This window comes from Quercus suber, unplaced genomic scaffold, assembly GCF_002906115.3.
Source record: "Quercus suber isolate HL8 unplaced genomic scaffold, Cork oak 2.0 scaffold_801, whole genome shotgun sequence".
NCBI lineage: Eukaryota > Viridiplantae > Streptophyta > Magnoliopsida > Fagales > Fagaceae > Quercus > Quercus suber.
The window spans coordinates 148202-173930 of record NW_027070236.1 but is presented as its reverse complement, the minus strand read 5'-3'; the positions used below and the strand labels follow the sequence as shown (position 1 = coordinate 173930).

General features: G+C 34.9%; 3 protein-coding genes across 5 annotated transcripts; 2 read left to right on the top strand and 1 right to left on the bottom strand.

Annotated features, from left to right (window-relative positions):
• The first annotated feature begins 475 nt into the window (after window positions 1-475).
• Window positions 476-9303, top strand: LOC112019341 (protein OSB2, chloroplastic). Its single transcript, XM_024051870.2, has 9 exons — window positions 476-1127; window positions 2421-2559; window positions 3868-3961; window positions 7529-7611; window positions 7731-7839; window positions 8054-8157; window positions 8240-8384; window positions 8682-8746; window positions 8824-9303. Exons 1-9 carry the CDS (start codon window positions 676-678, stop codon window positions 8938-8940), a joined length of 1308 nt encoding a protein of 435 aa, XP_023907638.1. The 5' UTR covers window positions 476-675; the 3' UTR covers window positions 8941-9303.
• Window positions 9304-11020: 1717 nt separating this feature from the next.
• On the bottom strand, window positions 11021-15534 carry LOC112019296 (uncharacterized). 3 transcript variants are annotated; one of them, XM_065767396.1, is made up of 6 exons: window positions 15311-15534; window positions 13356-13463; window positions 12927-13142; window positions 12490-12573; window positions 12074-12295; window positions 11021-11359 (listed from the first exon to the last, which is right to left on the bottom strand). In XM_065767396.1, exons 2-6 carry the CDS (start codon window positions 13412-13414, stop codon window positions 11185-11187), a joined length of 756 nt encoding a protein of 251 aa, XP_065623468.1. In that variant the 5' UTR covers window positions 13415-13463; window positions 15311-15534; the 3' UTR covers window positions 11021-11184. The 3 variants fall into 3 exon arrangements, with proteins under 3 accessions (XP_065623468.1, XP_023907600.2, XP_065623469.1); XM_065767397.1 differs by lacking the exon at window positions 15311-15534 and adding an exon at window positions 11768-11862 and having other exon boundaries at window positions 11283-11359; window positions 13356-13573; XM_024051832.2 differs by lacking the exon at window positions 15311-15534 and having other exon boundaries at window positions 13356-13573.
• A 5209-nt stretch (window positions 15535-20743) lies between these two features.
• Window positions 20744-24917, top strand: LOC112001786 (pyruvate dehydrogenase E1 component subunit beta-3, chloroplastic). Its single transcript, XM_024033966.2, has 4 exons — window positions 20744-21239; window positions 21340-21431; window positions 21559-21602; window positions 23572-24917. The coding sequence occupies exons 1-4, from the start codon at window positions 21140-21142 to the stop codon at window positions 24542-24544; spliced, it is 1209 nt and encodes a 402-aa protein (XP_023889734.2). The 5' UTR covers window positions 20744-21139; the 3' UTR covers window positions 24545-24917.
• The last annotated feature ends 812 nt before the right edge of the window (window positions 24918-25729 follow it).

Below are 25729 nucleotides of genomic sequence, written 5' to 3'. Positions count from 1 at the left end.
TTGTTTGTTATTTGGTTGATCAGGGAGTTCCGATAGGTTTCTGGTTTGTTGTTGTTGTTGTTGTTCTGATTTGTTCCAATGGATTGTGGCTGCCACGGTGGCGGTGGCGGCGGCGGCAACAATGTGTGGTTGTTGTGGTTGTTATTTATTGGGTTAGATATATTATTTTATGGGGTTATTTATATTATTTTAATGTGTAGGAAATATTATTTTAATATATAGAATTGTAGTATAAAATATCTGATAAATGAAATGTTGTAAAATAATGTGGTAAAATAATAAAGTAGGGTTTTAGTATGGTAAAATGGTATAATTTTTGCCACATCTAATGCGGATGCTCTTAGACTACAACTAATTTTAGAGCTAAATTTTGTAATTTTGTGAAAGTGGAAAAAGGGTTATTTAGGACCAAATAGAACTAAGCCCGACGGGTGTCTTTGGGCCCAGTTTAAAAGGATTCGTGTAGCCCAAGCCGACCAAGCACTACTGGCAGAGCAGAGACCAGAGACTAGAGAGAGAAACAAAGCAAGGCAGGGTTTTAGAAACACACAGAGTTTGCTTTCCTTCTTCTTCACTCTCTCTCTCTCTCTCTCTCTCTCTCTGTCTGTGTATTGTACTGTATATCCATATTGAATGGAGTTATAGTAGGAGTACAAGAAAAAAAGTGTGAAAAAAATGAATACAGTAATTAGCCGAGCATTTGCCAAAATCGCCTCTCCATCTCCAACCCTTTCCACACAAAAATGGCAGCATTACGCCTCTCTCTTCCTTCAATCTTACACTTACGCCACCGCTTCCACTTCTAAAACCCCTAGACAATATCAGCGCCGCGGAGGAGGAGGAGCAGAGAGTTCGAGTTCAAAATCAAAATCAAAATCGACGGCGGAGGTTGTGGCTGAGGCTGAGGCCGAGGCCGAGCCTGTGGCGGCGGCGAGTTCGGAATGGGCAAGGCCGAGCGAGATTCCATTCCAAGCGAAGATAGCGAATTCGGTGAACGTGATTGGTTATGTCCACGTTCCGGTTCAGTTCGAATCATCTCCTGATGGCAAGTGCTGGGCTGGCACCGTGCTTACTCAAACTCACCAAATTTCCTTTCCTCCTTCTTCTCCTGACTCTCCTCCTCTTTGGTATGAACCAAATTAATAATTTTCTCTTTGAATTTTTTTTGCATTATAGTATTAGTGTTAAAGAGTTATGTTCATGCCTTTTTTATGTGTGTAAAATGAGAAATATTGGCTTCTCCTTCTCTTTGTAAGTTGATACTGTATAGTTTTATATGTTATGCTAGTTGCAATTGCTTGTGCGATACTTTGATTTATATGGGTTGGATTGGGTAAGTGTGTGTGTGTGTGTGTGTGTGTGTGTGTGTGTTTGTGTCCTGTATTGGGCGTTTACTTGGTTGAACTGGCTATATAAGTGATTACGAGGAACCCCAATTGTAACTTGACTGGTCACATTTACCAAAAAGGGGTAACAAAATCAGCTGAGGACCATGCCTCGTGAAGCATAGGTCACTAGTTCGAATCTCTCCTTCCCTCTCCCTGGGACCCAAATATAGTTGGTTTCCTAGTTCGCTTATATGAGTTTTTGTTTTTGGTTTAATTTGAAGCTTTTGGTGCTAGATGGAGCAAACATTGGGATCTGATTTAGGTTTGAGAAGGATTAATCTAGATAAGTGGCTAACTCTTTGAGACTGTTTTAGACAAACTAGGTTGATTTTCAAGAATGTTTGTTATGTGATTTAATTCAATCCAAAGTTTTCACTCTGAGTTGTACTGCAATAAACATATTTGGTGAATCTGCTACAAGCTAATTTTTGTTAGTATTAATGCTTCTATTTTAATTTTCTTGACCTATATTATTCTAGTCATGGCATTGCCTAGTTCTCATTGTTAGAGTTTTTTTTTTTTTTTTTTTTTACAAGATAGAATTTCTACTCTAGCCTAATCTAAGTGTATATGTGTGTGAAGCTCTCTCCTGGAGACTTAAACCCCGGACCTTGCCCCAACACCCCACAAGCATTTATACTTGTGGAGTGACCACCGCACCAAAGGTGCGCAGTGATCATTGTTAGAGTTGATAAATTTTCGTTGCTTGCTTATTAATTTAATTTCTTCATTCTATTAATTGTCTTGGGGGGGGGGGGTTGTTTGTTATGCTTTTAATATATATATATAATATATATATGCAAAATTTTGTTTAGAAAGTGCTTTATGATCTTTGGTAACAATACTTATATAAAGAAAATGATCTTAGGTAACACCATAACAAACACCTAAAAATAACTTTTTAGCATTAAAGAACGCCTTTTGGACTCAATAATCTGTACCAAATGGACCCTTTGCAATCTTTTCATAATTATTTATTGTATCATTTTTCCTACTTAGCAAGACTGTCTTCTTTGTTTTCTCATTTAACAGGATTCCGATAATTTTTGAGGGCGATTTGGCTCATATTGCTGCTTGCCATTTAAAAGAAAAAAATTTTGTTCATGTAACTGGACGACTGAGTGCAGATCCCCCTCATTTGAATGCAAATCAGGGTCAAGCCAATATACAGGTATGACCTAGTTGGATCTTTGCAGTGAACATGCAAGCCTTGTGACTAAAAAATGTGGCCCCATGGACTTCATTTAGATTTTGAGTTTTTGAGAATTTATTTAACACTAATTGTGGTTTTGACTTTGGTAAGCCCTCATTTCTGTGTGAGGTAACAAATTATTTGTTTCCACAAAATTTTAAATACTTATGAGGTGGTGCTATGTATAAAACTAAAAATTAGGGTTGTGCACTTGTGCCCCTTTATTGTCGAATTTTTATACATCTTACAAACGAGAAAAAATCATGGTCAATGGACTAGAAGATTTTTATTTTTATTTTTTTATTTTCAAGTTACACAGGCACCTGGTGCTTCGTAAACCTACGACCTTACCCTCCATCCCACTATTATGGGAGGAGGATGTTCATATTGAGCATAGCTCATTCACATGTCAATAGACTAAGAGATTGCAAACTGAACTTTAAAATTGAGCCGAGTTATTTTGCTGTGGACTGATGCAGCCTGCATTAGTCCACAGTGATTGGATTTGATTTTAATCTAGGGAAGCATCATAATTCGGGCTTTTAAACCAAATCACTAAAAGGTAGCTACCTTTGTTGTTCACAGGCACTGTTCACTAGCTAGAGCAGCCACCCAAAACTTGGTATTCTTTTTTATTTTCAATCCCAAACCTTCTACCCCTTTTGGACAATTCAAGGTCAATACATTTTCTTTTTTAACAAGTAATAATGAATTTTATTAAAAGGAGAACGCTAAAATGATCGAATTCTCCTACTTATTAAAATAATAAAAATGATTAAAGTCTGCTACTTATCCAAAAAAAAAAAAAAAATGATTAAAATCTGCTAAAGATTGAGGTTGAAGGGATCCATTAAAATTTAAAACTACTAGGCAATTACAGGATATCCTACCAATTGTAGCACAATATTAAAAAAAATAATGGAAAAGGCTAGTTATAATCTCAATAACCATTATATCTACTGCTTCAAAATTTCAGTTATTCCGCTCTCCAAATGGTCCACATAACACAATGAGACACAGCATTGCAAATAAGACTATTATTATGGCGACCATACAACCCTTTCCAACAAGCGTAGACATCTAATAACTTCTCAAGCATCACCCAATGAATCCCAACTGCAGAAATACAAGCAACGACATCTTAAGGCCCATGCATTGTTGTTAAGAGTAGTACTCCTTTATTTATGCATAAAGGGTAGGGAGAAGCTACTATTGCTCATGTCTCTCTTTTAATGAGATTTTATTGTTTATGTTAATTGTATGACATCCAATATTTGACAATGTCAGGTTATGGTGCATAGCCTCAACTTTGTCCAACCGTCTTTGCAAATGAAGAACAGCTTGACATCTCCTGAACAAAAATGGTCCTTAAAACGTTTAGGTAAATCCATATATCTGGTTCTCAGTCCTATGATATGTGCTTGCTACCTTAATAATAATTTGGAAACTTGTGTCACATTGCTAATAATTTGGATACTAGCTATGCATTCAATGAACTTGGCTTTGTCATGTTTAGTGCCTTAATGTTCCCACAGCTTGGAAGAGAGGGAGGTGGTACATTTGATAGCCAATATAAAACGAGTTATGTTTAATTTAAAAAGACTTCAAAATAAGTGTATAAAAGGCATTTTTCTAATAAGATGTAGGGTACCAGGAGCAGATGGCCTTCAGGCTATTGTTTCTTGGGAGGTTCTGATGGCCCAAGGTTGGGAAAAAAAAAAGTATGAGGGATTAGCTTTAGAGGCTGGAATTTTTATTTGGGTTTTAATAGATTGAGTCTCGATTGTTAAAAACCAGAGTTTGCAAGGCATCTTTGATGGCTGGTGTTTTGGGGCTTCAGGATGGTTAGGGTAGAAAAGGTAGTTAAAAGGGGAAGGAAAGTGGTTAGTTTTGGAGGTGAAAGAAGCAAGAAATATCTTTGGGTAAGCTGAGAATAATATTTGGAATTTTTAATGAAAGGATGACCTAGTAGGACATTTTTCATTAAGAAAATTGTAATAAGATAGGATTTTAAATTAGCATGACCACAAAAATTACCTAATAACATGATCTAAAAAAGTAAATTCTAGATAGGTGGATAATTTTTTTTTTTTCCCCGATGAAACGGGCCTTCTGTAAATAGGGAGTGGAAGTCTCAAGTCCAAAGAATGTGCTAAAGACCAGAAGTCATAAATGTTCAGGCAATTTTAGTATGATCAAAATATGAACTGCATTCATTTTTCATATGACATTGATGTGCAGTTGGTGTCCGTCAAGCCTGTTATTGAGACCACTGGCGATTCCAAGGTATTTAAGAAGATTTTTAAAAGATGGCTAAAATTTTCTCCTTTAGCACGGAGATGTGACCATGTTGATAGTCTGACAAATCTGCACAATTCTCCTTTAGTACAGGACTCCATTCATTTCCCCAATTCTGTCTGTATAGTCTGAAAAATCTGCACAAAGTCGGCCAATGATGCACCAAAAGGTTATCTTCATATCTACATACCAAAACTTTTTTTTTTTTTTTCCTTTTTGAAAAGGGCTAATTACAACTTACCCATATGTGGTTTGGCCAAAATTTAAGTTGCTTACCAGTGGTTTGAAATTTGACACTTTACCCACCTGAGGTTAGCTTAGTCAGGATTCTATTATCCACCTTTGTTAAAAATGGAGCTAAATATGCAATCTTGCTCCCTTTTTATGTCTCCCTTCTCCCAAAACATTATAAAAAATAAAAAATAAAATAAAAAAAGATCAAAAAGTGACGGTTTTGTAAAAATTAAGAACAAACATTACCACCATCATAGAAGCCTCTATCTCTCTCTCTTTACGGAAGCTTTTATTAAGAATCAACAGATCCAGCAAAAACAAAAACAAATTCCTTCATTCATTTCTAAGCAAACATCAAAGCCGTAGCATCTAAAGCTTAAATCAAATCCAAAAAACACCCATAAATTTTTTTTGACTTCAAAGCCAAACCAAAAACCCAATCCAAGAAATCAAACCCAAAACCCAATCCAAGCATCACCATGAACCACCCCTCTCTCCTTCGATTTGCTGATGTGCACCACCACCACCAACACCCAAGACTTCCACCATCACCTGGTCACACCACCATAACCAGAACCCTAACTCATTGAACGACCAGCACCCTTGGGGTTTGAGAGCGAGAGACCTGCCAATCTTTGTTTGAAGCCACCTTTCTCTCTTTCTTCGATCTCATTGCTGGAACTCTGCGGCTAAAAGTGAAACACTTTGATTCTTTGCTGCTACTTTCAATTGGTGAAGGAGGTTGGGGTTTGTGTTGGGTTTGGTTTTTAGGGTTTATTAATGGTGGGTTTGAGTGAGTTTTCTAGAGGGTTCGTTTGTGTTTGTTGTGCATCTAAAAAAGGGTTGGATTGAAAGGTTTAGATATAAAAAGCTTGTGGGGGAAGAAGATGGAAATGAGATATAGCTAAAGTTTGTTCTTACTTTTTACAAAACCCTCACTTTTTGATCTTGTTTTCTCTTGTTCTTTTATTTTTTTTATGTTTTGGGAGGAGAGAGACATAAAGGGGAGCAAAATTACATATTTAGCCCTAGTATTAATGGAGGTGGGTTACAGAACTCTAACTGAGATAACCTCAGGTGGGTAAAGTACAAAATTTCAAATCAGTGGTAGGCAACTTATATTTCGGCCAAACTACAAGTAGGGAAGTTGTAATTAGCCCTTTTTTCAAAGAATGTCCATGGACCAAAACTACATGCCCCCAACCAAGAAATTTGAGAACTACATAATTTGCTCAGCTGTGTTGCAGTTGTGTTTGGGCCGTATCCTCATAAGGTTTTGTTTTTTTGTTTTTTTTTTTCTCGGGACTCATACGCTGCAGTGTCAGTGTGGTATCCATGTCCGACACGTCCATGCTTCCTAGCTAAGGTCTTAAACATGATAAGCATAGCCTAAAAATACACAGATGCACAAATGCAAGCTCACTGCCTAGGTGAGCAACTAATGACTTATATCACACATGTCCAATGTTGAATGCTGACAGCATGATGCACCTCTTTTTGTGCTTGGTAAGAGGGATCTTGCTAGTGTGGCTGAATCAAGGCCATGCCGAAGTCTGTGGTTGACCTTCTAGCATGTTGGCAAGGGAATTTTGGTCGTCATTGCAACAATATTACCTGGATGGTTGTCCTTTGTAACAAATAGTTTTCCTAGATTGCTGGGGTTGGGGATTGATTTTTGTGCTGTAATCTTGTGAAAAGAACTATTGTGAGTGTGAATTTGAAACCTTCTCTTTTGAAAACGTGTGGAATAATCATTGCAAAGTGGTGTTGCATGTGTAAATTAAATGTGTAGTTAATGGGTTGCTTATTTCTTCGCTGTGATTTCAGGATAGAGTTATAGTCTCTTGGATTCCCTTTGTTTGGGGCCATGTGGGTGATGGCAAGAATGGTCTTGTGCACACTTTTTAAGTTTGCTGATAAAAATATATGCTAGAGAATTGCTTTTATTTTGTGTGTTTCTCTTGTATACTTGTGTACTTTGGTTGTGTCCCTCACTGTGCTTTTTTATTGAAATTTATTATTTATCAAAAAAATTTAAACCTTTATCCTTTGATCAGTCTGTCCACTGTTTGCATTTTTATTTACTGCAGAACTGTGGATCTTTTAATTGCAAAATTTCTCCATATTATATTTTTTTCTTCTCTTTAATTTAGACTTTCATGATTCCCCCCAAAAAAAAAATCTGGTGGAAAATTGGTGTCCCACATCAGTAACAAGGGCTTCAAATTTGACATATCTATCTGCATTATATTTTGTACATACAGAAAAATTAAAAGCAATTGCATGATGTGGCAAATATTAATGCTTATTAAAAGTCCAGGTTCAGGTGTCAGTTTATTGAAGTACAAACATAAATGCTTCATTACCTTGCCTTTTACAACCTTCATTTTTTAGTGATATCTTCTTTTCACTGTAGCAAGTGTGAAAAACGAGGATGATATTAGCCAATCATGGAAGTTAGTTTCCCAGTCCAATCTGTGTGACATCAGGTTGAAAGAGGTTAGAGTAGTTGCTTTGTTCACGTGTGTGTGTGTTTTTTTTTTTTTTTTGGTGGTTTCTTTTTGCCCTCCAGGTAATTGATAATGATGTACTCATTTAGTTGTGTAATTTGCTTGTAGGATAATCCAAAAGTTGCAGCATATGAACAGAAGGAAGATGACCTAGTACTCGGTACTGATGATTCAACTCCCATATTGGTCAAAAAGAAGCTTGACTCGATAGAACTCGGTATTATGATTCAACTCCCAAATTCGTCAAAAAGAAGCTTGACATAAAATTTGATTGCAAAACTCAGTTAAAAAAGCTTGAGAAATACTTACCATATGCATTGAAAACTCTGTTTTAGTACTTGGGTGAATTGGTCATGTCAAAATGTTTAGAATATTATTGCTGATTATATTCTTTATTCCAATCACAAAGTGGGGACTAACTCATTTTTCAGCTGATGTGAAGAGAAGCGAGGACTCTAAAATTAATTCTTGGAGAGAGCTTCTTGATGATCCAAAACAATGGTGGGATAACCGTGATAGTAAGCGCAGTGGATCGGTGTGGACCCCTCTCTTCATGTGATTGTGTTGTCCGAATGATTTTGTTCGTGAAATGTATGACTTTCATGTTTTCTTTACAGGTGAATCCAAAGAGTCCTGATTTCAAACATAAGGTTGGTGGCCATGCACTCTGGCTTACCGATGCACCAAGTTGGGTTTTGTCAGAACTTGGAGTGGAAGTTGATGTGAAAACTCAAAAATCAAAACAAGTGAAGCAGCATAGAGGTGAGCACGGAAACTTTTGGCTTGGCAGGAAGACAAAAAAAAAAAAAAATCACTTGTTTAAAAGAATAAAAGTGATATATCTCATTATCATTACAATGATTTCATATAAAATCAGGAAGATATCTTCCTTCATATGATTTATTTTTTTCTGACATCCATTTTGTTTCTTTGAGTTCTTAAAATTCAAAATTATCAATCTGGTTTTTCAAAATTTTCATTCTGTCTTTTTCTTTTTTAAGTAATGGGTAAAGAGAGGGTTGTGATCTTGTGTTTGACATCATCACTATACTGATTTAGGTGAGGAATCATGGAAGGACTTGGTGCAAAATCCAACTAAATGGTGGGACAATAGATTGAACAAGGTACTCCAGGTGCTGATTATCTTTTGGTGTTTCTTTTTCAACTATTTTATCTCATTCCTGTTCATTTCTGTTCATAGAGGAATCAAAGAGCTCCTGACTTTAAGCACAAGGATACTGGTGAGGGGTTATGGCTCAATGGTTCTCCTGATTGGGTGCTTCCAAAGTTGCCGCCTCTCAAAGGAGACAAGGTATGACAATTGGCTAGAGGGATGCAGTGCTGTCTAGAGTCCTGACCAGAATGGGAGTTATGAGGTGATCAGGTCTTATGCTGATTTCTCAGTTGAATATCTGACTTTTTGTGCTGGCTGTCTTGATTGGTTGAAGTTTACCAAGACAAATACATAAAGAAGTCGAAGAAAATACTTGCTTTTGTCTTTTCATTCAACTCATGATCGTTGCTTTGAGGTGTACATCTCCTTTCCAGTTGATCATCTTAGTTGCATCCTTTGAAGTTTGAAACCAGAGTTAGTGTGAAAAAGAAAGCATGTTTACCTTGTCGAACTATGACTGTGACAGTTTACTATTTTACCTCTTTAGGAATATTCTTAGTTCAACAATTTTTTTGTTCTTTTAAAATCAGTTTTACCTACAAAAAAAAAAAAAAAATGGGGGGGGGGGTGAATTCGTTTGAAAAAAAAAAAAAAAAAATAGGCCATTAATTTTAGAAGTAAAATTTTAAACTGACTAAAATTGTCAACACAGAGTTTTAGAATTAATGTTTTATATATTTTTATTTGATTCGTTTGGCATAATCTCATTTCTAAAAAAGTTTTGAACAGACTCAATTAGCTTCATGACCACACTATGGTTCATCTCTCACACTATGCTCTTTATTATATTACATGTTAATGGGATTCTACAAATTACTCTCCCACACGACTGATAAGCTCTTCAAGTTCTGGAGGCCATTCTCTTTTGATTAAATAGTCATTTTAATTCAAAACTATAAATTAGGTGTGGACAACAATCATCTATCCAAGTCTAATAGTAATGATGGAAAACTGCAAAATTTGCTGATAGAATCTAGATTTATTGTTATGAGTACCTAAGAGAATAGTTAGATTTTCTTTTTTATCCAAAAAAAAAAAGTTTTAAAAAAATTGGTGGGTCACAGGTTGGATCGGGTTAACTTGCAAAAAATTGGACAGATAACGGGTCAACCGTTTTTTTTCATGTCAAAAAAATTCGGGTTCAAGTTTAGTTGGGTCAATTAATTTTGAGCTATTTTACAATGTCTTGACAATTGACACTCTTATTTTTGGGTTATAGTAAAAGGGTCCCACTTTTTATTAAGAAAAAAAAAAGGTAAAGCTCTACAATATATTCACGTGACATGTCTGATGAATACCTTATTGTCAAAAAAATAATAATAATAAAATTTCCTAAACCATATTTCTCCTTGGCTATGTGGTAGCCTCTTATTAATTAATTAATGCCTACTTAAAAACAAACCCCATAATAAGATATGGTAATTGAGCCCAGCATGCGCAAGATCCAAGAGTACAATTAATTGTGTATGCGGGCTGGGCCTTTTTACTCAATTTCTCTCCAAGTAAATGGGCTACTTATTAAGCCCCACTGTTTCACTACACATATTATTTCCCGCAACCCAAAAATTCTTACTTCACCAAATGGCTTTATGATCCATTGACTTCACTTTTACAGCCCATGCTCTCTCTCTCTCTCTCTCTCTCTCTCTCTCTCTCTCTCTGTGCGAAGGTGGCCTTCACAAGTCATAACCAATATTCTGGGATGAAGAAGGAAACTTTCTAGTTGGTGTGACAAAAAGAGTGAGCAGTGTAGCCAATGCAAAGAAAAAATGAAAATGGTAGCAATTTGAGAGGGGATAAAAAGATGGGTCTGAAATTTGGAGAAAGCTTTTTTGTGCATTCACTATGTACATTATCTCTCATAATAAGTGGGTTACACAAAGATGTTTATGTATGGTGCATGAGAAAATTATTTTTAAAATTGGGATCCTCTCAATTTTAAATAGATGTCACATTGTCAGCCTTCTTATCAAACATCAAAAATATGAAAATAGTAAATGTGTGATTTGGAACTCTATTTTGTACATGGAAGTGCAAATAGACCAGCTCGTCAACTCGCCTCTTATATGGATTCAACAATCAACAAATCCTTGTTGAGGATAAGAATTTTAATTCAGGTTTACCATCATAAATAAAATTTTCTCATATGAAAAAAGAGAGAGTAAAAAAAAGAATTGAGCACATAAAGCTTGCAATCAGTGTGACAAATACTTGAACAGATACATCAATTTATAACCAATGTGTAAAAGAATTTAGAGTAAGAATAACACTGTTTTTGACAAATATTGAGATTTAAATTGTCTATTTACATAAAAGAAAATACATCTCCAATTTCAATTGCAAATTCTCAATGGAATAGAATACTTATCAATTTATTTTGCTTGCACTCTATTGGTACTCCTTTTCTTTATCACTAGTGCTCAAATCCTCAACAACTTCCAGTGATGTACTGTGCTTGTTCTTCTTTGTTCTTTTGATTATTTCGTATCTGTGTTTCCTCCTCAGTTTAGATGAACTTCCGACAGTGACTTCGCCAAGAACCTTTCCACACCAAGAACAACATCTACAAAATAATCACAGATTCATCGATAAGAACAAAGGAGAAAAAAACTCTGAGGCATTAAGATAAGTAAATTAAAAACCATAAGGAGTAGTCTTTGTTTAAAATGAATCTATTTTGTGGTATACTCAAGAAGTGAACTTGAAAGAACAGGAAAGAGGATCATGTCAAAAATACAATTCTTTCTTTGACTCATGGGGAGATTTGGCATTTTTTCATATAAACTTATCTAAAATTTCCCTGAGATATACAGTTTGAAATATATTATAGAGGATTTAACACGAAAACAGACTGTATAAACAGCATCCCCTGTGTCTTAGAACCTTGTTTTTCATAACCAATATATAAATAAGAACAATTAATGTGCACATTTTATTTATACACGCACACACTTGTCTCAGTAGTTAGTACCTATATTGGACAGTGCTTCAAATTATGCTACAAGAGGTGGTGTTGGTTTTGCCTCAGAGAAGATCTTATTGTAATGAAGACCAAAAAATAAACCCCTAATAACACAAATTAATTTGGATAAGAAAGGAATATGCAAGGAAATAAATTAATAAAAATCAGAGCCTGCTTAAAAATAAAGTTTTCTGGCTTTGATTGGTTTCAAAGAAGTTCAATCCTAAAACACTTATCAAGTGTATGTGGTAGAAGAGAAAGGAGGGGAAAAAGGGTCTAACAAGATTTGTAAGAAGCTAGCCATGAAGTACTTACGTCAAGTCACCACAGCATTCTGTCCTGCAGGCTTTGAGACAATAAGTGCACCACTTCTTTTTGCTTTCACTCGTCTCCGAAATTGAAGAACAAGAAGAAGAATCTAGTCCTATTATAGCATGCTTGTTCTTTTTTTTTTTTTTGCTGATTCTTTTTGCTCTCAGTCTAGAAATTCTTGAGACACTGACATGACCCAAAACCTTTCCACATGTAGAACACGCCCTGCAATGTAACAGTTTAATCATGAGAAAAAGAGTGCTCATGTTTTTGCAGTTAGAGTATCTCAGTGCTCTTTACATTTTTATTAATTTCATTAATGCAACTTCTTTTTCTCAGTACCTATAATATATATTGAAACATAGTGATGCAACTTCGGTTTTAAAAGAACAGAATTAAAAAGCTCTGGAAATACTTACGTGAAGTCACCAATGCTTTCTGTCCTGACGGTTTTGAGACAGTGAGAGCACCACATCTCTTTGAAGCTAAAGTTGTCTGACCACCTTAAACACACAACAATATCAATTAGTCTTTGTTATTGTATCACATAAATCACAATTAACACAGTTAAGGAATATTAATTATTCTTGATTTTAGTCTAATCAAGGAATCCTCATAGATCAAATGTTGTGTATATATATGCATTCTTGTATACATAGCATGTCTTTGTATGGAAAATTATATAAACACACAGATTCTATTCAAAATAATTCTTGTTCTTTCTCTATCAGTTTACTTCAAAAGTCTTTAAAACCAAATTAGAACTAAAACACTCTGAAAGCAAAGCATGGAATATGCAAAAATTTCTAAATATCCAAAGGCAAGGTACCTAATATTTTACAAATATAGTACATACCCATGAATGATCTGGTTGTCTTCAGTAGCTTGATTGAATATTCCATTGCTTTCATGTATCCCAGAAATTGAAGAAGAAGAAGAAGAAGAAGAAGAATCTATTTCCATTGTACCATGCTTGTTCTCCTTTGCTCTCTTGTTAATTCTTCTCTCTCTCACTCTAGAAATTCTTTGGACACTGACATGACCCAAAATCTTTCCACATGTAGAACACGCCCTGCAATGTAACACACCTTTAATCCCATGAGTTAGTTTCTAAGTTTTTTTTTTTTTTTTTTTTTGAACTTCTCTTTGAACTTTATTAACCTTGAACTATTAGAAGGGCATCAAGAACCTTTTTTTTTTCTCAGTACATATATTATATTGAATCAAACTGATGCAAATAAGGTTTAACAAGAAGAAAGATTAAGATGGTTTTGAAGGTACTTACGTGAAGTCACCAATGCTATCTGCCATGATGGTTTTTAGACAGTGACTGCACCATTCCATGTTGTTGTTGTTTCCCCTTTGCTTGCTCTCTCTATATGATTCTTTCTTCCTACAATCGTAGCAAAAGTTTACGGCATAGTTCTTTTAATACTACTATTAATAAGGAGAAGGAATAGATTCAGAAGCAAATAAATTGTGGAGAGAGAGTCTGGGTCTTGGTTTTGGTTTTGGTTTTACTATTACTTGGGGACCAAGATTCTTATATAGGCGGTGCGAGAGGCCAGTCAACGTTTCTTTGACCAATTGACCACAATTCCTTAATCGAGCAAACAGGTACAGGTTTTACTTTTTATTTTATTGAATAAAAAATTGTTGCACGTTTTTTTATTTCACTCCAAAAGTTATTAGGTGTTGGGTGTTCCTTTATTTTTTATTTTTTAGTTTTTAAAACAGTCCAAGACTTGGGGAGGAAGACATATGTAATATACGTGTACTCTTTTTTCTTTTCTTTTTTTATCCATTGAGAAACTTCTTATATAAATTTCATTAATGATTTTTTTATACCAATAACTATTAAAAATATTTTTCAAAATACCATCACATAAGAACTAACTTGAGTCCGGCCGCTACTTTATTATTATTATCTATATCTATAGTATACTACTATTTGTGTTTGTTGTTGTGTTAAGTATCTCATTACATCCCTAACTTTTTTAATAATTGGAAGACACGAATTAGTGAATCTAATGTGAATCTACTGGACAAATGCGTACACTTCAAATTGGAATGAATAGAAAATTATGACACTAAACTATATATACACACACATGATTCATGTTGCTCCCTACTATTCAAATAGTTTATGTTTCTGCCTACAAAAAGGCATGCTTCTCTTCATTTGTTACCAGGGTTTAATTTTTTAGTTTTCATATTCTTCCTTACTCCCCCTTACTCTCCCAAATATTTACTCTTCTGTCTCACTCCCCCAGTTATCTGAATACAAATTTTCTGTCCCACTATTCCTGCTCCACTCTATACTCCACCAATAAATGATTGCCACGTATTCACTTAATTAATTAAATACTATCATTATTGACTTATTAATATTACAGTTATTAATTAATAGTAGTATTTAATTAATTAGATGAACACATGACAAGAATTTATTGATGGAGTATAGAGTGGAGCAAGAAAAGTGGAACAGAAGATTTGGGACTCCAGTTATCTACCCTCGCGATCTTGCTTTATTTTTTTTCATTTTTTAATTCAATAATTTCTAAGAATAAAAAAAATCAATAATTTCTACTGCTTTTTTTTTTCATTTTTTAATTTAATAATTTATTTTTTAATATTACTGATTTCATGTTGTAAATCATTAACAGTTAATTTTTTTATTAAATCTTTCTAAAGTTTCATGAAGGCTTATTTTGGTTTTAATATATATATATATATATGCAGGGGAGATTGAACTATGTTTATTACTGTTAAAATAGAATATAACATTACATCTAAAAAAATAAAAATAAAAGTGTCCGGCCATGTCACAAGTGTTTTTTTTACTCTTGACTAGTTTATAACTGTTAAAACAGAATATACCAATAAACAAACATGTAAAAGTCTCCTTTTGAGAGATAAACTTAAATCATGACACAGGTCTTCCAACCAAACAAAAACACCCTCAAAACCCAAGCCATGAACAAATAACTGAAGAGAAACATTATTTTTAATTTCTCACGGAACAAATTACATAACCAGAACCCTTTACTTAACATGTGAGTGCAGATTCCAAATCTGTTCTTACTTTTGTTAGACCTTCAAAAATCATCTAATTTGCCAACCTGATTAACTTTATTATTGGAAACAGTATCTAAGTGTTACAGACTAACAGTAATCAAATATACACATAATGCTTAACATGCCTTTGGACAGTAATCAAACAAGTAAATCAAAACACACCTCCATTTATATTTGCATGAGTTCCTATCAAGCTTGCCACTACTTGGAAACAAAATCTGCTGCTTAACTAGGCAAGCCTATCATAATCACCGACATCGTTATATCACGAGTATTGGATGCTAAAAACAAATCGGTGGGAAAGATTAGCAATGTTATACTTCATCCGAGAAAGAAAAAAACGTTTTCTACTACTACTACTACTACTACTACTACCACCCAAAAAAAAAAAAAAAAAAAAAAAAAAAAAAAAAAAAAAAAATTGTTAGATGTTTGGTTAATCAGAAAATCAAAGAAAGAGAAAGAAAATGAGAGTGGAAAGAACTGATAATGGAGAGTGTGATTTGTTACTTCGAGGGAACTACCTCCAGAGAGAGAGAGAGAATAAGAGAACTCAGAAAGGGAAAGTGTTGGTTAATTCTTTTCATATCCTTTATTATTCAATCCGGTAGCTTATATACAACACCTGTCAGCCACACTTCACCTAACTGACTCAACAGCCTCACTAACTAACTGGTTGCTTCCTAACTAACTAATTGCTTTATTAACTAATTCCCAACAATACTAGTGCTAATGCAGTACATACAGTAAGTACAGCTAGCTAGTATCTTAACAGTTCATTTGCTAATAATGTTGTAGCAATTGACAATTCTCTTGATGAAAGTGTGAATTTGACTCGTTCAGAATATCAACAATTGCTTAGTTTGTTGAATTCTCACAGCTACTTTGGTACTTAAGCACCACGAGAAGAAGGTTCAAACACACACCAAGTTGCCAATATCATCATTCAGCCTACCATTGGTCTTCAAGAACATGAGGTTTCAGGTATTTGGTCAGCTCCTTCTTTAGAATATTTTGTTTTCTTTTCTAGTGCTATCACAACTCATATTAGTTCCACTAATTGGATTCTGGATAATGGTGCCATAAACCATATGGTACATTCAATTCAATTCTTTACTTCTATAACTTCCATAGTTCAAATCTTTGTTAGGTTGCCTAATAGTGATATGGCTAAGGCTACACATGTTGGGACTGTGCAAGTTTCTCCTACATTGCTCTTAAAAAATGTGCTTTGCATTCCTAGTTTCTCCTTCAATTTGATCTCTATCTGTAAACTAACTCAAACTTCATCTTGTTGTTGTATTTTCCTTTCACAATTTTATTTCGTTCAGAACTTATAACTCTGGAAAATGATTGAGTTGGGTAAGATGCAAGGAGGCCTTTATACATTGCAAAGCAACTCACTGCCAGCATTTGTTTCTGATTTTCTTGCTAAGCTGACTAGGTTTTCTTCTTTCTGTTTCAACTCTTGTATTTTTGAAGTTGATAAAACTAGTTTATGGCATTGGAGGTTAGGTCATCCTTCCCCACAAAGATTAGTCTTGTTGCAATCACTTATACCAAATGTCATTACATGCAATATTAATAAAAGTTTTTATTGTTCTGTTTGTCCTCTTGCCAAGCAAAAAAGGTTGCCTTTTGCCTCATCTGTTTCTTCTTCATCTTCTTGTTTTGAATTGGTTCATGCTGACATTTGGGGGCCTTATTCTACTCCTTCATTAAATGGATCTAAGTATTTTCTTACTTTAGTGGATGATTATAGCAGATGTACTTGGGTCTACTTAATGAAACACAAATCTAAAACTTCATGCTTAATTCAAACCTTTTATAATATGAGTCTCACACAATTTAAGGTTCCTATCAAGATCCTAAGATCTGATAATGGACCTGAGTTTGCCTTAAACTCCTCTTATGCTTCTAAAGGTATCATATATCAGCTTAGTTGTGTAAAAACACCACAACAAAATTCAGTGGTTGAAAGGAAGCATCAGCATCTTCTTGTTGTTGCTAGAGCATTGAGGTTTCAAGCCAATCTTCCTTTAAAGTTTTGGGGTGATTATGTTCTCACTGCCACTTATCTCATTAATAGAATACCTCGTCCCCTTTTGCATGATCTTACTCCTTTCCAAATGTTATTAGGTCATCCTCCTTCCTATAGTCATCTTAGATCATTTGGTTGCCTTTGTTATGCTTCAACCTTGGCAAGAGACAAGTCCAAATTTGATCCCAGGGCAAAGGCATGTATTTTCCTTGGTTATCCATTTGGTACAAAAGGTTACAAACTTTATGATTTAGCTTTTAGAACTTGTTTTGTCTCTAGGGATGTTATCTTCAAAGTGTCATGTTTCCCTTTTAAACACTGGACTACTAAATCCACTTGCATTCCTTCTTTCCCAACTTCTCATTCAATGTTTCCAGACCAACCTATTCTACCTAAGTCTTCTCCATTGCCTGTTTCTATAGAGCTTCCTACACCTACTGTTTCTACAGAATTCACTCTTACTTTTAATACAGATATTGCAACCCCTCCTGATGAGTTTCCTAATCTTGTGCCTCTTCATTATGACCTAGAGCAGTCTCATTTTGCTCCTGCTGCTTTTGTCCCTCTTGTTACTTCCACTCTTGTTTCTCCATCACTGCCATAACCTCAAAGAAAATCCTCTACACCTCACAAGGCACCTTCTTATCTTCATGATTACCACTGCAACCTTACTTTTGCTTATGTGTTAGCTACATCCCTTACTCAGCCACATGATTCCATTGCTTCCAATGATTCAGGTATTCTTTATCCCATCTCATTTACCTTATCTCATAATAACCTTTCCATTGGTCATAGGGCTTTTGCTATTTCTCTATCTATTTCTAAGGAGCTTGATTCTTATGCTAAAGCCATCTTGGATCCTAGATGGAAAGAAGCAATGCAAGTTGAGATTGATGCTCTTAAGGCTAACAACACTTGGATTATGTGTCCACTTCCTCCTAGCAAGGTTCTTATAGAGTGCAAGTGGGTGTACAAAGTGAAATTGAAAGCTGATGGTTTTGTAGAGAGGTATAAGGCTCGTTTGGTAGCTAAGGGGTTTACACAAACTGAGGGAATTGACTTTTATGAAACCTTCTCTCCTGTGGTCAAGTTTGTGACAGTTAGGAATTTGCTTGCACTTACTGTTGTTTCTGGTTGGCATTTGACATAGCTTGATGTCAATAATGCTTTTCTCCATGGTGATCTCCATGAAGAAGTCTACATGCTTCCACCTCCTAGGTTTGGCAGCAAGGGGAAGGTTTGTAGATTGGTCAAGTCTTTGTATGGACTTAAGCAAGCTAGCAGACAATGATTTGCAAAACTGTCTTCCACAATTGTTAATCATGTGTTTGTTCAATCCAAATCTAATTACTCAGTCTTCACTAGAATTAAAGGAGGTTCCATTATTATCATTTTGGTGTATGTTGATGACATATTAATTGCAAGCAATGATGTTGATGCAATGAACTCTTTCAAGCAGTTTTTGGATAGTAAATTCAAGATTAAGGACCTTGGCACATTGAAATACTTTCATGGCCTTGATGTGGCTAGAACTACAAAAGGTATCTCCTTATGTCAAAGGAAGTATACCTTGGATCTTCTTGCTGATACAGGTTTGTTGGCTAGTAAACCTGCAGGCATACCTATAGAGCAATTTGCCAAATTCAGTAACTCCATTAGTGAACCAGATTAAGATATTTTATAGTATAGAAGGCTAATTGGAAAGCTTCTTTACTTAACCTTGACCAGGCCTAATATATGCTATTAAGTACATAAATTGAGCCAATTTATGAGTTCTCCTAAAGTACCTCACTTACAAGCTGCTTACAAAATCATTAAGTACTTGAAGAAGACACTAGGACAGGGTTTGTTCCTTTCTGCAAATTCAAGTTTACAATTGAAAGCTTATTGTGATGCTGACTGGGTAGCTTGCATTGATACAAGGAGATCTGTTTCAGGTTTCTATGTATTTCTAGGGGATTCTCTAATTTCCTAAAAATATAAGAAACAACAAGTTGTTTCAAGAATCTTCAGCTGAATTTGAGTATAGGGCAATGGCCACAGTGACTACTGAAATTGTGTGGTTAATTTCTTTGTTCAAGACTTTTGGGGTGCACCATACACAACTTGCCTACTTGTATCATGAGAGCAAGCCTGCTTTGTACATTGCTACCAATCCCTTGTACCATGGAAGAACAAAACATGTTGAAGTAGATTGTCATTTCATTAGAGAGAAAATTCAAGATGGTGTTATCAAGACTTTCCACATTCCAACAAGGCATCAAATAGCAGATTTCTTCACTAAAACTCTTGGACAAAAGTAGTTCTTTCATTTTCTTTCCAAGATGAACTTGATAAATATATATAGTTCATCTTGAGGAGGAATGTTAAACTGTGTACAAGTGAAGAATGAAAGAGAATTGCCTAAGCTACAAGTAGTTTTAAAATAGATATGCTTAAATTGTGAGTAGTTTGTATATAGAATTAGTTAGAATTCTATTTTGACAGTTGTCAGTTTTGTATTGGCTAGATTAGAAGTTAGTTACTGCTGTTAGTTTTTTCCTACCTTTAATCCTAGTATATAAAAGCAGAGCTCAAATATTTATCAATATATGCATATACAATTTTCTCATCTCTCTCCCATGGTTTGCTTGATTTCCTCCATTGATGAAGATTGTATGTGTGCTTGAATTCTCACATCAACAAAGCTCAAACCACATGTTTGTGGTTTTTATTATTTCTTAAATTTTTTTTTTTTTGGGCTACAATGACGGTCTAGAAATAGCGTATAGAAAGGAGAGAGAATGGTGGCAGACAGAGGAAATAATAAATAGCAAGGAAAGTTATATATAAGCTAATAAGCTATAATCATGATCTATTTTTACATGGTATTGTAGGAAATTGTATAATTTTGAATAGTTTATGTAGGAGCATTTTCTGTGTATAATTTTTTATTTTTGATAAGTTTTTTTTTGTGTGAAATTACACCATAGTGTTTATCTATTTTCCATTTTTAGTGGGTTTTAGATTAATGGTTTGATTTTAGCACCAGAACCAGATCTCCCCCACGTGACAGTAATGAGCAGCTTGTTACTTGCTTAGGGACTCAAGGGTTGGTTCAGGTAGGCCACCAAGGCACCAACGAAACTATCACTAAAAATAATAAATAAAAAAACAGATAGACTTTTTCATTGGCTTCCCTTTACACCCAACCATAACTCTCCACCTGAACAAGCTAGCAAAGATAGAAAATAATAAAAATAAAAGGAAAATACTAATGAGTTTAATAATTTATTTAAAGAAAATTTTTATAAGGAATAAAAAAAAAAATTAATATTTCGATAACTTTTTTTATTTTCTATAAAAGTTATATCAAAACTTTTTTAAAATGAATTATTAACGAATGTCCTAAAATAACAATGAAAATGTGTTATAAAATCTGGATGAAATAACATTACTGCCCTTCTCAATGCCACTTGGCTTATCTTTATTTGTCTCCCAATTACACTGTCAATGTAGACAGTAAAAACCTAAAATGCACACGAGAGAGAGAGAGAGAGAGAGAGAGAGAGAAAAGTGGCGATGGAAACTATGCTGGTTGTTAAGAGTAGTGGCTGTCTCTCAAATCATATGAAATAAATCGCCGACCAATATGGCACAAACTGGTGAGAATTGAGAAACACACACACACAACACACAACACACAACACACAGAGACATAGCTAGCAATTAACACAAACACACATTCAATATAAATACATATACACACGAAGTCTTTTGTTGTTGTTGAGTGTTGTTGTTCCTCAATTTCTCCGTCCATTCTCTCTCTCTCACTCAAATCTCATTTTTCTTGATACAAATTCATACCCACTTTTTCTTTCTCTCTTCATTTCTTTTCCACTTCTCTCTCTCTCTCTCTCTCTCTCTCTCTCTCTCTCTCTCTCTCTTTCAAGTCTCAAGTGTCAATTCAAATGGCCACCATTGTTGGAGCTGCCACCGCTTTATCAGCTTCCAAATCCTTTGATTCCAGAAAACTCCGCCTCCCATCTCGCAGATCTCTCCCAGTCTCAGGTAATTCAAACCCAAATGCTGTTTGTTGAATTCTTTCTTAGTCACACTCTTTAATTTTGTTGTAAAAATCTAATCTTTGTTTATGTTGTGTTTGATTCAGAGAGGAAAGGAAGCTTTTTGGTTGTCAGATCTGATGGAAGTGAGGTCCATAAAGTTCACAGGGCTCAGAAATTGATTGCTAACGCAGTTGCAGTTAACCATCTTTCTCTCACTTTCTTATATTTACATGTTTTTGAATAAAATTGTGTGGAATTATGTGGGAATTGGTTTTTTTTTTTTTTTTTGGTTTTTTTTTTTTTTTTTTTTTTTTTTTTTGTAGACTAAGGCGGATAGTTCTGCGGCTTCTACAGCTTCAAAACCCGGGTATGATTCGTTTTTTGTGATTACGTGGACTGCTTGGTTGTTCTAATTCATTTGTTAATCAAGGCAACCATATTTTACATTAGCAACAGATAGTGGAGTTTTTTATTGATAGCTGAGTGGATTATGCTTCACAAGTTTGCAACATGGTAGCACTGCTTATGATTACTATGTTTTGGTTTTTAACATTCAATGACGTTCAATCATTGATTTTGGACCATGGATTGATTACCTCTATGATACTAATGAAATTATTATTTTGGGACCATGACTCTCTTCTTTATATGATTCAAGTTCTTTATTTACTACGTCTATTACAATGATTTCTTTGCTTGTGAAAAAGTTCAGTTTTAGTTATGAAAATTACCTGAACACACTGGACCTCTGGTGGAAGGCCTTCGGTGTTTAGTCAATCTAATGAACGAATCGGTTGATTCTTTCATGTTTTCTGATTTATAGCTAAGATGGATGTAATTCAAAATTTGGTAAAAATTAATGGGGAATTTTACTTCATTTATGATAGTGCTCAAACTATTCAATCTGAGATGTTTCTACTTGGAATTTCAGAAAACCAAAACAATAACTATTCATTAAAAATAGTTGTGCTCTTCAAGATGGGTGAAAATATGTTTTTACAGTAATATTTCAATATATGGTCTACAGTCTCAAGATAAGGATTTTTGGTTCAAAACTGAGCCCAATTTAGGTTATACTTAAACAACTAATTTTCATTGTAGATATTGCCAAAGGGCTAGGGTCAGATATGGGTTTGAATCTAGCTCATTTCATTCTCATTAACAGAACTTTGATACACCAACATACAAATTAATATTTCCAGATTTGTAAGACCTTTTATGTGTGTGAGAAAGAGGGAGGGTTGTGGATGGGGCTCTTGATGCACCAGATGTATAATAGAAAAAGAAGCCATGGATGTTTGACGCCATGAAACTAATTGTAAAAGATTCTATGAGCAAACATTTTTTCAATTACATCTTTTGAATGCATTAAATTTGCTGGGCATTTTTCTCTTGCCTCTTTCAAATATTTCAAATGATTATGACTTTTCATCTCTTGTGTTGAGAGGTTTCTATTCTAAATTTAAAACCTAATGCATCACAGTGCATGAACTAGAACTTCAACAATCTCTCATTTGTACTGATGCTTGACAAATCATAACACCCTGACAAAGTGTCTCAAGCAGATTTGATAGGGAAGTTATTCATATAATTTATTGTTTTTAATTGCAAGATATGACTTTTTATGCTTGATAGCTCAATATTTTTTTACCAATATTAGATTCATGTCAAGGGGTTAAGATAAATATCAATATGGCTCTCTTTAAAACTATATGTGCTTCTTATAGCAAACCACAAATGCCTTAAAGAGCTGTCTCAGTCAGAACTAACTCAGATGTGATAATCATGTTTTCTGTATATTCATTTTTGAATTGTAAGATGTTGATTAATATGTTTGAGGTCTGATTAAGATGTTCTATAATGCTACGACTTTTTAGATAAAGACACATCTCACCCCCCCCACCCCCCTCCCCCCAAAAACGAAAGCTCTTTTGCTCAGTATGTAGATATCAGAAGTGTTGGGTATTTCTTTTTTTAATCTTTTATTAAGAGTGGTTGTAATCAGGCAAGCGGCATTGTTCTTTTTTCTCCCCTAAATCATTTAGATTACAGATGTGGTACACTGCTATTTTAAGCGATAGCATATCACTGATGGTTCTTAAGGAACTGAGGCACTGGTTTGTCCTGGTTTGACTATCCATTTTTTTTTTTTTTTGAGCGTCTCTGGGGTTATTTTTCTACTGAGATTCATGAGTGGGTAGTAACTAAAATTGATTTCTATTTTGTATGTGCCGAACAGAACTTTGTGAACAGCATCATATTAATATTTCCGTGTATTTTCATTCTTTTTCTTAGTATTATTTCAGGGTAATAATCAGTTTGTGTAATATCCTCAGGCATGAACTTTTGCTTTTTGAGGCCCTACGGGAAGGCTTGGAAGAAGAAATGGACAGGGATCCCACTGTATGTGTAATGGGTGAAGATGTGGGTCATTATGGAGGATCATACAAGGTGACCAAAGGCCTTGCTACCAAATATGGAGATCTCAGGGTTCTTGACACTCCTATTGCTGAGAACTCCTTTACAGGTATGGGTATTGGAGCTGCCATGACTGGTCTGCGGCCAATTGTTGAGGGAATGAACATGGGATTTCTACTTCTAGCTTTTAACCAGATCTCTAACAACTGTGGCATGCTCCACTACACATCTGGTGGTCAGTTTAAAATCCCGATTGTTATTCGGGGACCTGGTGGAGTTGGTAGGCAACTTGGGGCTGAGCATTCCCAACGTCTTGAGTCATATTTCCAATCAATCCCTGGAATTCAAATGGTTGCATGCTCGACCCCATATAATGCGAAGGGCTTGATGAAAGCCGCAATTCGAAGTGAGAACCCAGTGATACTATTTGAGCATGTTTTGCTTTACAACCTCAAAGAGAGAATTCCAGATGAAGAGTATGTATGTTCTCTTGAAGAAGCTGAAATGGTTAGGCCTGGGGAGCACGTCACTATTTTAACCTATTCCAGGATGAGGTATCATGTAATGCAGGCTGCTAAAACTTTGGTGAACAAGGGCTATGATCCTGAAGTAATTGATATCAGGTCACTGAAACCTTTTGATCTTCACACAATTGGGAATTCAGTGAAAAAGACGCATCGTGTGCTGATTGTGGAGGAGTGCATGCGGACTGGTGGTATTGGTGCTAGTCTGACAGCTGCTATCACTGAGAATTTCAATGATTATTTGGACGCCCCCATTATATGTTTGTCTTCACAGGATGTGCCAACTCCATATGCTGGGACATTGGAGGAGTGGACTGTGGTTCAGCCTGCCCAGATTGTAACAGCCGTTGAGCAGCTTTGCCAGTAATTACTCCAACAGTTCTGAAAGAGCTGTTGTTTTCCATCCTGAGGACGCAATCTTCTTTACAGCTTCGTTCTAGAAATCGTTATCTAATTTTAGATTTTGTTGGCAATTTTTGTGTTTTCTGAAATGTGCAACTATTCATTAAGGTATTTTTCTATGTTGCTGTATTCCTTTACTTTTGGTTTGCAAGATATTTATTATGAACCAGTATAGGTAGAAAGGTGGAGTCATTGTCTTCCATCCTCAATTACTGGTTGCCTTTAGATCAAGATAGGCTTATATTATAAATTGTCTTATTCACTCCTTGGAATGTGCAACTTCAAGATATTTTATGTTATTTATAATCAAAGAAGGGTGTGTAGTGGTAATGCTGAAATGGTTGCTCTTGGTAATACAGTTTATGCTGGTGGAATCATCCACCTGCTATCTGATTGCGTTTTGGTTCATTGGAAGATTAAGGTCTTTGCGTATGCTACGGCTGACTAACCCGACTCTAACCATTTCGCTTCTACTGATCTGACTCAAGGAGAAGCCCAAGTTGTCTTCCAAGCTATCAAACTTGCAGTGTTCCAATATGATATTTTTGAAGGAGACTCCAAAGGTGTCATTGAAGCATTGTTGAATCTACACTCCACCCCTTGGTTTTTACCTTTTAGCTTCTTTTCCAAATTTAATACACTCCATTTCTTGTTGGGTTTTCATTTTTATTTCTTGAAATGTAAATTTTTTGTTCCACAATGTGGCCCGTTGGACTACCTATTGTAATTGGGATGGGCCTATTTCAATCTCATCTCTTTCCTCTTCTTCTTTTTCGTTAATATATTCTTATACATAAAATAAAATAAAACAAACAGTTCCAAAACTTTATATTACAAAGATATCAATGTCCGCCCAAATAATTTCATGCCAAATCATTCGGCTTTATGGTAGCTTGGCCCGATTGGCAGTCTATATACATGTGATATCTATTTACAGTCGGACCCAAAAGAAAAATAAAGATGTCCATTTTTATGGAATATATTACTTCTAATCTTTGAAATATAAAAAAAAAAAATGTGAGATTTTAATGCATGCTTTAAATTTGATTCTTAAATGTTTTAAAAAAAGGACTTCATCTATTCCTTTTATTTTCTTTAATTACTTAGGGTACGTTTGGTACACTGAATGTAGATTACATTAGGAATAGTA

Bases quoted from the DNA above. Each gene is read 5' to 3' on its own strand.
- LOC112001786 (XM_024033966.2), top strand. From the start codon at position 21,140: ATGGCCACCATTGTTGGAGCTGCCACCGCTTTATCAGCTTCCAAATCC. The intron at 21,432-21,558 runs GTTAACCATCTT...TTTTTTTTGTAG, and splicing joins TGATTGCTAACGCAGTTGCA to ACTAAGGCGGATAGTTCTGC. The intron at 21,603-23,571 runs GTATGATTCGTT...TAATATCCTCAG, and splicing joins TCTACAGCTTCAAAACCCGG to GCATGAACTTTTGCTTTTTG.
- LOC112019341 (XM_024051870.2), top strand. From the start codon at position 676: ATGAATACAGTAATTAGCCGAGCATTTGCCAAAATCGCCTCTCCATCT. The intron at 2,560-3,867 runs GTATGACCTAGT...TGACAATGTCAG, and splicing joins AGGGTCAAGCCAATATACAG to GTTATGGTGCATAGCCTCAA. The intron at 7,612-7,730 runs GTTAGAGTAGTT...ATTTGCTTGTAG, and splicing joins GTGACATCAGGTTGAAAGAG to GATAATCCAAAAGTTGCAGC.
- LOC112019296 (XM_065767396.1), bottom strand. From the start codon at position 13,414: ATGGAATGGTGCAGTCACTGTCTAAAAACCATCATGGCAGATAGCATT. The intron at 13,143-13,355 runs GTAAGTACCTTC...GTTACATTGCAG, and splicing joins GATAGCATTGGTGACTTCAC to GGCGTGTTCTACATGTGGAA. The intron at 12,574-12,926 runs GTATGTACTATA...TGTGTGTTTAAG, and splicing joins GACAACCAGATCATTCATGG to GTGGTCAGACAACTTTAGCT.